General features: G+C 49.6%; 1 protein-coding gene across 1 annotated transcript in view; it reads right to left on the reverse strand.

Annotated features, from left to right (window-relative positions):
- The window catches only part of Prim2 (DNA primase subunit 2), a 294,414-nt gene that overhangs the window by 244,930 nt on the left and 35,641 nt on the right, over window positions 1-13,843 (reverse strand). The window contains exon 2 of the mRNA XM_068375288.1: window positions 8,593-8,753. Coding sequence (XP_068231389.1) covers window positions 8,593-8,743 — 151 coding nt within the window. The 5' untranslated portion in view covers window positions 8,744-8,753. The remainder of the gene's footprint in view (window positions 1-8,592; window positions 8,754-13,843) is intronic.

The raw sequence follows: 13,843 nt of genomic DNA on the forward strand, positions 1-13,843 counted from the left end.
TTTCTCCTTCGAAGGTTTCTTTGAAAGGAGAAAATCCCAAGGGCTCTTCTTCCGTGGCCCAAACCTCCTCCGAAGCTCCCACGCGATCAATTTCTTCCGAGAAACTGTCGAGTGGTAGCGTACGCCATAGTTCTGTTGCCCGATCTCGGGGTTTGGGAGAGGGAGTTGCCTCCCATAGCGAGGCAGCTCCTCCTCCTGCGGGGGACGATTTAAATATGCCTCTGTCTAATAATGATTTGTTTCAGCTTTGGGCTTCCTTGGGGTTTGAGGGTTCGCCCTCCAAGGAAGCCTTGTTTGACATGCTCAGGTTGGGGGCAGCTGTCAAACAATCGCCGACTTTAGCAGAGGTTGATCCTCTGTCTATCGTCGACATTGTCGAGGCAGAGGCTTCCGATGAGTTATATCAAACCTCTGCTCGTGATGATCCTGATGTAGCTGAAGGCTTAGTTCCCCCCTCTGAACATCCTTCGAGGAAGGAACTAAGTCCAACGGTCTCTCCTGCCGGTGATTCTCCCCCTCGGGGGAGTTCACTTACAGAGACTCCTTTTCAGAGGACTGCTGATGGTCAGCCCGCTGACCCCACAGCCCCCAGAGGGCATAAAAGGCGTAAAGCACGCCTTCCTCTTCACTGTAGAGACCTTCCTTCACCTCACAAGGGTGTTAGGAGGCGCCTCTTCGGTTCATCGTCACCGCAGTCCGCCGCAGAGGAACCTCGCCGTCGTTCTCCGACTCGTACCAGCTACAACCCTGGACCTCTCTGCAGATTGTTCGCGATCTCCTTCGGTGGAAGGTCGTCCTTACAAAGGGCACGCCGACCTTCCTCCCACCAGACCTGCTGACCTGCCGTCCCCGTTCCTGACTGCTGACGTGCTGTGGGCGCCATCACATCCCATTGTAAAACGGGCAACGGTCCCTTCGGGACATCAAGGGCGTACGCACAAGTTAGTGCATACGTCCCTTACGCGCCAGGTCTCCCCTGCGCGCAAGTACTCGTCGACAGAAGTTGCTTCTGTTAAAGTGCGGCAGTGCTCACCTGCGCGCTAGCGCTCTCCAGATTGCCTGCTGCGTGCTAAGCGCGCCCTTCTTCTCCTGCGCGCCAGCGCTCGCCTACGCGCCAGCGTTCTCCTGCGCACCAGCGCTCACCTGCGCGCCAACGATCTCCTGCGCGCCCACGATCTTCTGATCTGGGCGCAGTGGGAAAGTTAACATCTTCCCCTGCCTGCCAGCGCTCACCAACGCGCCCGCTCACACGCACTCTCCGACGCGCGTCCACAAGGTTGCGCGCCCACGCCCATCACCACAGCCAGATGTACGCTCTCATGCGCGCAAGGGATATATCTCCTGCGCGTGCCCAACGTTATCGCACGCACGGGCTCTTCGGCCGGACCCTGCGCGCCCGCGCGAAGTCGCCTTCGCGCTCGCAAGCGCTTGATCATCTTTCAGCGCACCCTCTGCCTTCTCCAGCCCGCGCCCCTGCGCGCCAACATTCACCCCCGCGCGCGACCCAGGGCAATTCCCATTGCACGAACGCCAGCATGCTCCCCAGCGCGAGGCTGCAGGTCATCATCATCACGTCCACACCCACCCCCTGCAAGCGCAGAACAGTGCGCTCGCCGATGGGAGGGAGGATTCCGAATAGGTCCAGGGACTTTTCTCCTTCATCTTTTCAGGCGAACCCCCCTTAGGTAACTGCTCCTAGGGATCGGTCGATCCCCTTCCCTCCAGAGGGAGTTGCTGACAGCGCAGTTGTCAGTCAGCAGCCTTGGTTTGGGTATCTGGTCAGAGCGGTCATGCAGGCTTTTAAGCCAGTTCTCTCTGAGCTGGGCCACAAATCATTGGCAGCTTCTACTCCCCTGACGAGGAAGAGAGGAGTGTCTAACGTGTTAACTTCTCCGAGGGCGAAGCCGACTCCTCGTAAGTCCTTGAGGAAGGCCTCCTCACACCCCCAGACTTTCATTCCCTCCGCTTCGGAAGAAGATTTCCCATCCTCAGGGGAGTCACGCGAGGTAAGGTGTTCCCCCATCACACCAATGAGGGATACCCCACCTCGCGCTGGAAAGTCTTCTCGGGTAGGGGTGGAAAAAAGCCTCCCACCATCGCTGTTGGAGTCCTGCATCCCTTCCAGGAGGGAGTCGAGAGACTCCAAGACTTTGCCAAAGTCATCTTCAAGGATTAAACCGGAGCCAGCCAAGCACTCAGAGAACGTCCACGATCCCCCCAAGAAGAGCCTTTGGGGACAGGAAACTTCGCTGCTAGCCCTTCAGGAGGAGAGCTGCAGGAGTCAGAGTATGTGTTCTGGCAGATTCTGACCCTTGTGAGGAATCTCAATGGGTTTGCGAATCCAGAGATTCCCCCTCGTGAGGGCAAAGACACGGTCTTGGACCGAGTCTTTGGGACTCAAAAACCCTCAAAGGCCAGTGCGGCTTTGCCCTGGTCTCAAGGGGTTAAGAGTTCCAGAGACAAGGTTGAAGCCCAGCTCTCCGAGCATGCCTCCTCCAGCCGATCCAGCGCCGGCAACAAACTCCTCCCGCCTCCTCGTGTCCATCAGAGGAGGTACTTTAACATCGTGGAGGAGACTTGATTAGCTCTTCTCCTACACCACTCTTTGGAAGAGCTTACCAGGGGAGTCCCTCTAGAGAGACTCTCCAACCGCCAGGTCTCGTTCTCGGCAACGGAGATCCTTAGCCAGAAGGTAGTGAAGTGTGCCATGCAGGCAACTTCGTGGCTGGACATCTGGCTAAGGTCCCTAGGCATCCTGTTACGTTCAGAGGACTTGTCCAAAAAAAGTACCAGGAAGGCCATGGAGACCTTTTTACTCTCGGGCACTCGTACGATCGAGTTTCTAGCCCACCAAGTCTAGAACTTGTGGGATAATACCATCTTGAAACGTCGAGATGCGGTGTCTGGGAGATTCCATCAAAAGGTCCCCAGTACCGAGATCAGCAGGCTCAGACATTCTTCCATTATGAGGAAGAACTTGTTCGAGCCTAAGGACGTGGAGCAGGCGGCTGAGAGGTGGAGGAAGTTCAATCAGGATTCTCTCCTACATAGGGCTCTAACATCGAAGCCCTATAAACCTCCAGCACCCCAGCAACCCCGTCCTACCAAGACCACGAAACAGGCAGCTACAGCGAAGACGACGGTGTCTAAGCCCTTTCCTGTCAAGGACAAGAAAGGCAAAAAGTCCTCCAGGGGAGGAAAGACTCCTCAACACTAGGATTGGCAGTCCCCCTGCATGTCCACCAGTGGGAGGATGCCTACAAAGTTGCGGGAACAGGTGGCAGCAACTCAGGGCAGATTCCTGGACGATTTCCGTAATCAGTCAAGGATATTGCGTCCTGTTCACAACATCTCTACCTCCCCTGGCAGCGAATCCAGTGTCGTTGAGCTCCCTTGCCATGGGATCGGCAAGGGGGCAAGCCCTTCAGGCAGAAGTCCGGACCATGTTGAAGAAAGGCACTCTCCAAGAGGTCGTCGACGGGTCCCCAGGCTTCTTCAGCAGACTCTTTCTTGTAAAGAAGGCGTCTGGAGGCTGGAGACCAGTCATCGACCTCTCAGCTCTGAACAGGTTTGTCTAGCAAACTCCGTTTAGCATGGAGACCGTAGACACGGTCAGACTTGCAGCGAGACCGCAAGACTTCATGTGTACACTGGACCTGAAGGACGCATACTTCCAGATCCCAGTCCATCCGTCTTCAAGGAAGTACTTAAGATTAAGCCTAGACAACAAGGTGTACCAGTTCAAGGTGCTGTGTTTCGGTCTCTCCACAGCACCACAGGTGTTCACCAGAGTGTTCACCCTAATATCATCGTGGGCACACAGGATCGGAATACGTCTCCTCCGTTATCTGGACGACTGGCTGATCCTAGCAGACTCGGAGTCAGCCCTTCTTCGACACCGAGACAAACTTTTGGGACTTTGCCAAGATCTGGGGATCATGGTAAATCTCAAGAAGTCCTCTCTGCTTCCCACTCAAAGACTGGTATATCTAGGCATGATCATAGACACCAATCTCCACAAAGCCTTCCCATCAGACGACAGGATAGCAAAGCTGAGGAGGATCGCAAGTCCTTTCCTCAGACGAGAAGAACTTCCAACCCAATAGTGGTTACGTCTCCTCGGTCACCTCTCATCCTTGGCCCGTCTAGTTCCCAACGGTTGCCTCAGGATGAGATCCCTCCAATGGCAACTCAAGTCCCGGTGGAATCAGGGTCACGATTCCCCGGACGTCATGATCCCTATGGGTCCTGCGGAACAGACGGACCTTCAGTGGTGAGTGACAGACGAGAACCTACGAAGGGGAGTGGATCTTCTTGTCCTCCCCCCAGATTTGATGCTGTTTTCGGACGCCTCAAAGAAAGGGTGGGGGGCCCAACGTTCTGCAACACAGGACCTCAGGCCTGTGGTCAGAATCAGAAAAGTGCCTCCATATAAATCTGCTATAGATGAAGGTCGTATTCCTGGCCCTTCAACAGTTCCAACAATATCTAGCGGGTCACTTTGTGGTGGTGATGAGCGACAACACCACAGTAGTGGCTTAAATCAACAAGCAAGGAGGTACCTTTTCAAAGCAGCTATCCCATCTTGCAGTAGAGATACTGAGATGGACCGAAGCCCACTCGATTCCACTATCGGCTCGCTTCATTCCAGGCTAGAGGAATGTGCTCGCCGACAGTCTGAGCAGAGCGTCTCAGATAGTGAGTACCGAGTGGTCTTTGGATCATCTAGTAGCCAACAAAGTCCTGACTTTGTGGGGTTCCCCGACTGTGGATCTGTTCCGCTGTACTGCTCCCCAGTCCCGGATCCCAAGGCGCTCTGGCAAGATGCCTTCCAACAACGGTGGGACAACATCGACGTATACGCCTTTCCCCCGTTCTGTCTGATGAGGAGGGTGCTCAACAAGACCAGAATATCGGTCAATCTTTCGATGACCCTCATAGCTCCGCTATGGCATCACGTGGAATGGTTTCCGGACCTTCTGCAACTCCTAACGGAACTTCCGAGAGAACTCTCTCCACGACACGAGCTACTCAAACAACCACACGCCAACATCTTCCACAAAACCGTAGCTTCGCTACGACTTCACACCTGGAGAATATCCAGCATCTCCTCACAGAGAGAGGATTTTCGCAACTTGTAAAGCAGGATGTCTGGACAACTGTCTACCAGGCAAAGTGGGGAGTTTTCTGTGGTTGGTGTCGTGGAAGGGGTATCTCTCCACTCGATGCCACTATTCCAGCAATAGCGGAGTTCTTCGTGTATTTGCGGGAAGAAATGCTCCTTCCAGTCTCGGTGGTGATAGGCTATCACTCAGCCTCAAGTCTAGCCTTCAGGCTCAAAGGATTGGACATTTCTTCCTCGCTGGAACTTTCCCTACTCATACGAGGAGGAGGAGCTGCCTCGCTACGGGAGGCAACTCCCTCTCCCAAACCCCGAGATCGGGCAACAGAACTATGGCGTACGCTACCACTCGACAGTTTCTCGGAAGAAACCGATCGAGTGGGAGCTTCGGAGGAGGTTTGGGCCACGGAAGAAGAGCCCTTAGGATTTTCTCCTTTCAAAGAAACCTTCGAAGGAGAAATATCCCGTCTGGACTTCTTCTTCTGGCGCCGAGAAAACCTCTCTCACTGGGAGGTAGACCACTCCCTACACTCACCACACACTTTATTTCTATCACACTGCTGGCCCCTACAATAAGAACATAGGGTGTGAGGGTCCGTCTCGACCGCCGACATATGTGACACGTCCAACTACCACCCGTCAGTCGAGAGCAACAGTGAGCTCAAGCAAAGGTGTGTGTGAGGGTGGGGAGGGGGGGTTAGCAAGCTACCCTACATGCCCTGCCGCTAACTAGCGTTGGGGTAGTAAACCCTTGTTAAAATTCTAATGGCTCGTCATTTCAGCTACGCCGAAAGTAATTACCCATACTAAATAGCTAAGGTTTGTATTTCAGTTACGGAACAGATCTATTTTTAGGCGAGATAGCCATGTTGTCCTGATGGACCTGCCCTTATTCTCTATTAGGGCTTTGTAGGCTCCCTCCCAATCTTACTGTATCATGGGGGCTGTCCTTGACGCCAAAAGGAATGGAGTTCGCGGGCGGTGATGACGTCAGCCAAGATGGCGTCGCTTATGACGTCATCCGAGTACCAACAACAGTAACGGAGGAGGAGAACTTTGTAACGGCTCCTCCCATATCTTGCCATCAACTTCCCCCTCGAAGCGTTAAACGCTATGTGGGGTGCAGATGGCTATATGGCGTGTCAAGAATACGTCCCCTGTTATTATAGGATATTCTAAAGGGAAACCTTAAGGGTACTCGCGCCATAAGTTAGAATTCTGGAAACCTTTAATTTAATTCTCTGGGAATATTCACTGTAGTCATATATACCCTAAGGAAGCTACTAAAGGAACCTTCCATCAGGATGACATGGCTATCTCGCCCAAAAATAGATTTTTCGTGTCTGTTTATGATGACATTTCTTGATGTTATTGCACATTTTGAATATCAATATGGATAGTTTTAAGTATCTTTAAGTGGAGTTTAAATTATTTGTGAATCTCCTTTTCACATGAGTGTCTGGTCCCTAATTCCTGCGAATACAGTGGGGTTAACTGTAGAGAGATTGAAGGAAGTGGTCTGTACCTTCCTCTAGCAAGACTTGTTGCAAGCAAATCAGTGGCTTCGTGTCTTGAGACATCTTACCTCTCTGAAGTGTCTAGAGCACAATGGCCGTCTGTGCATTCGAACTATCCAGCGGCAACTAAATACGTTTTACAGGCAATATCACCATTTGTGCGCTCAACCGACCCCTGACTTTGGGGATGGCGAGGCTTACCATGCACCAATGTTAGTTTTGGCCAAACTTCCTTCAGCTCTGTAATGACTTGTGAAGTGAACTCGAATCCGTTATCGCTTTGGAGAATAACGGGGGCACCAAAGAGAAGAAAAATGTCCAGTAGATGAAAAGCGACCTCTGCAGCTCTTTTAGACGTCAAGGCTCGAAGGATGCAAAACTTCGTCAGGTGACCCTGGTACACCATGATCCCTTTCTTGTTGGATCCACTGGGCATGCTTTGCATGTCAATTAGATCCACCTGACCCCTTGACGAGAATTCCTTGGCGAGTATTGGACGAACAACAACCCCCTACGTCATCGGCCGTTTTCGTTTCTTTTGGCATTCTTGACAGAGTGACTTGAACAGCTCAACAGCCTTAGTTGGAATGTTTGCATATTTCTTTTGTAATCCTTTCAACATCCGGTCTCTTCTGCCATGGCCTGTTGAGATGTGGGCGCTCTTGACAACGTCAAACGTCTCCTCGATGCTCACATAATAGTGGCGACTCCTGTCGTGTCGAACGTCTCTTTATCAGTTTTTCTGTAGGCCCACACTGGAGTACGTCATACCTGAAAACACAGTTAACGAGAGAGAGAGAGAGAGAGAGAGAGAGAGAGAGAGAGAGAGAGAGAGAGAGAGAGAGAGAGAGAGAGAGAGAGAAAAAACAAAAATAATATCCGTGCCGCCCCTTGGCATGTGAGTTATTAGCTGTTGCTTTCAGGCCATCGATGGTCTTCTGATAGTCACACTTTCGATTTAATCCTTTCTTGTTTTCTTTAAAATGATCCGTGAGGTTTTGTGTAAACCTTTTCTCGATAGACATCTTGACTTTGCTGGAGGAAGAGGAAGAATGAAGCAACAAGTCAGAGTTGCTTGAAGAAGAGGAAGAATGAAGCAACGAGCAGTGGTTCAGACACTTATGAAAACTGAACCATTCGCTCATGTCTCAGTCGTTTAAACACAAACACTCACTAACGAAACTGAAAGGTCGTTAAGTTAAACTATGCTGTGTGTAATTGTATATGTGTAATTGTACTGTTTAATTGAAATGTTCATAGATGAAGGTTACGCGAATTCACTGAATGCTCAATAGTAAGAACACTTAAAATGACAGGTTTAATTTCAGGGATTTCGCGTAATCACTGGAAATTTCAGTGATTACATGAAATCCCTGAGTGAAACGGGGAATACGTGTATTCACTGAAATATTCAGGGATTACGCGTAGCCCCTAGGTACGTGTTCTTACTGTAACATATATATAACTACCGGGTAAGTCTTATGTTTAAAAAATCAATATTAGGCAGTATTTACCTTGTTAATCATCAGCTCGGGCAACCCTTTGAGGCAAGGGGTAGTAAATTTTTAGGTTAAGAGACGCCCCCCTCCCTAGGGCAACCCATATTCGCGAAAATTCGCCCGACAAGAATGTGTCTGTAACCTAACCCTTGCGAAAAAGGAGGCTTAACAGTATAGGGAAAAATTTTTATAACGAGTCTGTTCCATAACAGAGTACTGTATCCACCAGCAAAGATAAATTGACAGTAAAACCACTGAATAAAATAATGATATGCAATTGGGTGAGGGGGGTACTATTCCTCACTCAACCCTCCTCAAATACATTGTTAATCAGTCTCACAAACTAAATAACTTCGTGCTGAAAATTCTCCTATATAAAAGATAAAGGTTTCTATTCTCCATAGAACATTCATGAAATACTATAAACTGTGACTAAAACGAAACATATACTTACCCTTTAGCCTTTCTACAGCCATATCATCAAAGTCCATTAATGAGATATAACCATTAGGAGGAGTTGAATAAAACTGCAAACTAGATGGATGTGATGAGTCAATTTCTATATGTTTTCTCGCGCGTATACGTCTACCCCCTGCAATCTCCATGGTTGGTCACCTTTTATGAAAAAAAAAAAAAAAAAAATAAATTAATACATCCTACATATATATAGCACTTGAGAATTGTATGGAGTATAACATAAGTCTGCTTATAACATGAATTGCTTGTCAACTACCAATCTAAACAATTAACTTTTAAATACATTGCATTAAGTTTGTTTATGAGATGAATTACTGTCAACATGACAAATTCATAGATAATTTGTATTTTTATTAACGATACAAACTGGGGTATTACTTTCTGCGAAGCTGAAATGACAAGCCATTAAAATTCAGCGAGGGTTAACAACCCACAACGTTAGTTAGAGGGGGGTAGGAGGGGTAGCTTGCTACCACTCCCACTCACACACTGGTGATTTAGCTCTCTCTACTTGGAGGTAGGACTTCAAGGGGGACAGAGCTGGCGGGCAAGTTTGTATAAATAGCTAAGGTTTGTATCATTAGGAAAAATACGAATTATATGCGAATTTTTCATTTGCTCCTTAACTGGATTACAAACTTATGCTATTTATTCAGGGGTGACTCACCCATTAGGAAGGGTGGACGTCCCTGCCAATCTGGCTCTTGGCTTTACCCGGGGGCTACTTATCCGAGTATGTTAGTACTCAAAATAAGGAGTCCCTGCACATCGGTAAAACCTTGCTATGCAAGCTGTGTGTTGAGATATTTAGAAGTATGACTGTCTAGGTAAAGTTATTCCGAGTCTCCTGTAGGAAAAACTGTTGTAACCAAGAACTTCCCAATACCACCTCGCCATTGTATGGGGACACAACAGTATAAGCTTAATAGTAGGTACACAAGAGAGCATAGTTTACCTGCAGTGGTTTGAGGTCAACTTATGCAGAGAACCCAGGATGCTGCTCTCCCAAAGAGAGGGGATGATGAAGAAAAGAATAAGAGCCAGTTAAATCTTTTCATTCATGCAGACTAAAACCGGGTAACAGTGCTCTCAACCTTCTACTACTTGTCCAATAAGGAGCTTGAGGTATACAACAGCTGTTGTGCAGCCACCACAGGGCCGAAAGAGATCATATCGAGTTCCTGTGGGTCACATCTTGCAGGAGAAAGGTTGTGAAAGTCACCTGGAGCATTCACACCCTTGCTTGTAAATCTGCTTCACAGAGTAATCTGCTTAGAAGGACCAGGTGCATAGCTATGCCCCTGACATCGTGAGTCGACATGTTGGATGAGGATCTGGATTCAGCGTGTAACTGATGACTCTGTGAATCCAGCAGAGATGATATTTTGGTGATCCTCCTTTTCTCTCCCCAAGTGCTGATGACAAGAGAAGGGACCCGGATGGGCTGTTGCCGTTCTCTTAAGGTTGAGCCTCATACCTTACCTCAGGTACAGTAACAGATGATCTGGATCGTCAATTACTGAGACTGTGTCTGGGGACATACTCGAGGACGAAACTGAATGTTGCCTTTGACCCTTCTCATTAATGGGCGATGTCGAAAGAGAGACCATGAAGTTCCTTGACTCGTATGGCCGTTATCTAAGTGTGTAGGAACACTGTCTTTTCAACCAGGTGGAAATTTGTTGCCGGGTGAAGTGGAACATAAGGAGGTCTCCTTAGAGACCGGAGAACTTGAACCATATTCCGAGAGAAAGGTCTCAATTCCGACTGGGAAAAGGCAAGTTGTAAGTCCGTATGAGTTAGGAAAGATCTAGCGATGAGGGGATGTCCCTTCCTTTCAGTTTGAAGGCGAGGCTCAAGGTTGAGTAATCGTCTTTACCTGTTGAAACTGAAAAGGGGGACTTTTCCTCTTGCATATACTTGAAGATTCCGATATTGCTGGAATAGAGGTATCGAGTGGAGAGATACGCTTTCCCATGACACCAACCACAGAAGACGTTATACTGCCTGGTAGACTGATGCTGAGGAATTCCTCAGGTATCTAGACAACCTTTTTGCAACTTATTGCGAAAAGCCTCTCTGAAGAGGAGGTACTGGGTAGTCTTCAGGTATACAATCATAGCAAAGTTATAGCTTGTGGTAGATGTCGAAGTGTAGTTGTCTGTGACGTGGAGAGGGTTCTCTTGGAAGCTCTATCAGGAACTGCAGAAGGTTTGGAAACCGTTCTGCGTAATGCCATAGCGTAGCTATGAGAACCCTTGAAAGGCTGACCGATGTTCTACCCTTCTTGAGTACTCTTCTCCAGACAAAACAGGGACGAGTCGTAAATGTCATTGTTGTACCCACCGTTGTTGGCATGCTTCCTGCCAGAGTGTCTTGGGGTCTAGGACTGGGGAGCAGCGGAAGCCTGAGGTTCAGGGGCGTTGCGAACAGATTCTTAGTTTTAGAACCTAGTAAAGTCGGGACTTTGTCGGATACAAGGTGATAAAAAGACCATTCGGTACACCTTATCTGAGATGCTGTGCACAGATTGTCGGCGAGCACATTCCTCTAGTCTGGAATGAAGCAGGCTGATAGTGGTACCTAACGGACTTTGGCCCATCTTAGTATTACACTGCTAGATGGGAAGAGGCTGCGAGCAAGTTCCTTCTTGCTTGTCGATGTGAGCCTCTATGTGGTGTGTGGTGTTGTCGCTCATCACATCACTGAGAGGCCCATTAGGAACTGATGAGGCTGTTGAAGGACTGGAAAGTTAGCCTTCATCTCTTAAGAGATTCAAGTGAAAATACTTTCCGACTCTGTCCAGTGGGCTGAGGTTGTGTGCAGTACTATGGTCCCTCCTCCCTTCTTTTGATGTGTCTAAGCACAGCATCAAGTCCGAGGGGTGGGGAAGGATGAGAAGGTTAAACCACTCCGTAGATTCTTGACTGACACCCATCCCTTGAGGTTCGTCCAAACTTCTGGTCCCATGGGGGTCAGAATGTCTGGGGGATTGAAGGCCTGATTCCAATCGCACTCTGGGCTGCGAGTTCTTCTCGTTTTGAGAAACAGTCTTGTGACTTTTCTACGCCTGTCTTTGATGAGAAGGTTTTGATGAGATTGGTGTTTAGAATCCTTCCCAGATACACCAGTCTTCTGGGAGGGAAATAGGGAAGACTTCCACAGGTTTACCTTGATCACCCGATCTTGGTAAAAAGACTTCAGAAGTAAGGCAACGCTTAACCCTACCATGCGCCCTGATGGGATTGATGCTATTCCTTAGAGCAGCATCAGTCTGGCGAATGTTAAACAATGGTTAATGGCTGGGTATTGTGGTTACTGTGCAGTTGGAGAGTGCTCGCAAGTAGCCACCTGTCGACAAGCCAATGATGATGGTTGCCGACCACTTTAGTGGAATGGTGTGATGGCGAACGGGCAGTAGCGAGAAGTGTGTTGTATGCCTTCTGATCTAAGGAACCACGAGCAGAGGTTGACTAGTAAGTCCGAGTCAGGAACTGCTGGCGAATTGTCGATGATCGATGAATCGGCGATCTGTGAGCCGAAGATGGTAACTGACAGGCAGATGAAGGCTGTATGGTTAGTCAACTAAGGAAGGTTGACGTTTAATGAGTTGGTAATCTGCTTGGAGAGCCCTGAGAGACTGCAGAATGGTTTAATGATAGTCAGTTGCTGATGGTGAGCCATTGATGATAAGCGATCGATCGCGCACCGGTGATCATTGAGCTAAAGATCAGCAAGCTGATGACTGGCTGGTCAGAGATCAGCAAGCTGACAATTGGCTGGTCAGAGATCAGCGAGCTGAGGTCGATGATCGAAGAAGGATGAGCTGCCCATCGGCGATCTAGTAATCAGGAAGCTGATGACTGGTTATTGACTAGCAATCGGCGATCGGCGCGCTAGCAATCGAAGATTGTTAGCAATTGGAGAGACTAGAGATCAATGATCAGAGAGAGATGAGCTAGCAATTGGCGATCTGGTGATTGGCGAGCTAGCGATCAGCAAACAGTGATCTAGCGATCAGTCGGTTGATGATTTCTCTTTGGTAATTAGAGATTTGCGAGATAATGATAGGCCATTTGCAACGTTCAGATCGTGTTTGCTGATGGTGGTACTGTCAAGAAAAACTCCTGAAGAGAAAGGGACCAAGGGTTCCCTATGAGGAGTCTCAAATGATGGTAGATGCGTTTGGTTTGATTCCCCTAGGAAGATGTAATCTTCGGGATCTTGAACCCTTCTGTGAAGCCTTTTCCCTCTTTTCCCAGCTGCCATACTGGCATGTGTTTGTGGGGAGAGGAATGGGGCAATGGTGACCTGTTAAAAAGTTTTCATTCTTATTGCCTATTGCGCGAGTGTGCAGGAGAGTACTGTGCTGGAGCGATGGCGCACAGGATGATGCTGGTGCTCAGTTTCTGCTGAATCCCAGTTTTCGGTGAATGTGCAGAAGAGCGCTGGAGAGTGAGCAAGCGCTGGTGCGCAGGTGAGTGCTGCCTCTTTGGCAAGAGCTGGCGCATTGGATCTGAGAGCGCTGGTTCTTTGGCAAGAGCTGGCGCATTGGACCTGAGAAAGCAACTGCGCAGGAGACACGCTGGATCTGAGAGCACAGAAGAGCGCTGGCGAGCAGGCAAGCGCTGGTGTGCAGGTGAGCGCTGGCGCATTGGTGACCGCTGGAGCTGAGAGTGCAAATGAGTAGGAGAGCACTGACACACAGTAAGGCACTATGTAGGGTTTTGTGCAGTCTCCCTAGAATGCGCAGAAGCGCGCATCTGGTCACATGAGCGGGGGTGCTTGGGCGCGCGATTGCGGGCGAGAACTCGCGCGTAGAAGAGCGCTGGCGTGCGCGCAGGAAAATGCTGGTGCTCGGAAAAGGGCTGGCGCGCATGCGTAAGATTGCTGGCATGCGGGCGCGAAAGAATGCTAGGGCGAGCGGAAGTGATGGCGCCCAGGCGAACACTGGTGCGCAGGACAACGATGGCGCGCACGTGGAAGACTGCTGGCGTGCGCGCGGAAGACTGCAGGCGTGCAGAGATCGTTGGCCCGCAGGAGAGTGCTGCCACGTAGGACAACGATGGCACAAGCGCGCGGGAGCATGATGGAGCGTAGGAGAAGGCTGGTGCATAGGAGAAGGCTGGTGCGTATGAGAGCACTGGCACGTAAGAGAGCACTGGCACGCAGATCATTGGGCGAGCAGGAAACTGAAGTTGCTGGAGTGCTTGCTGAGGTTCGGTGAG

Source organism: Palaemon carinicauda, chromosome 6, assembly GCF_036898095.1.
Source record: "Palaemon carinicauda isolate YSFRI2023 chromosome 6, ASM3689809v2, whole genome shotgun sequence".
In the NCBI taxonomy this organism is placed as follows: Eukaryota; Metazoa; Arthropoda; class Malacostraca; order Decapoda; family Palaemonidae; genus Palaemon; species Palaemon carinicauda.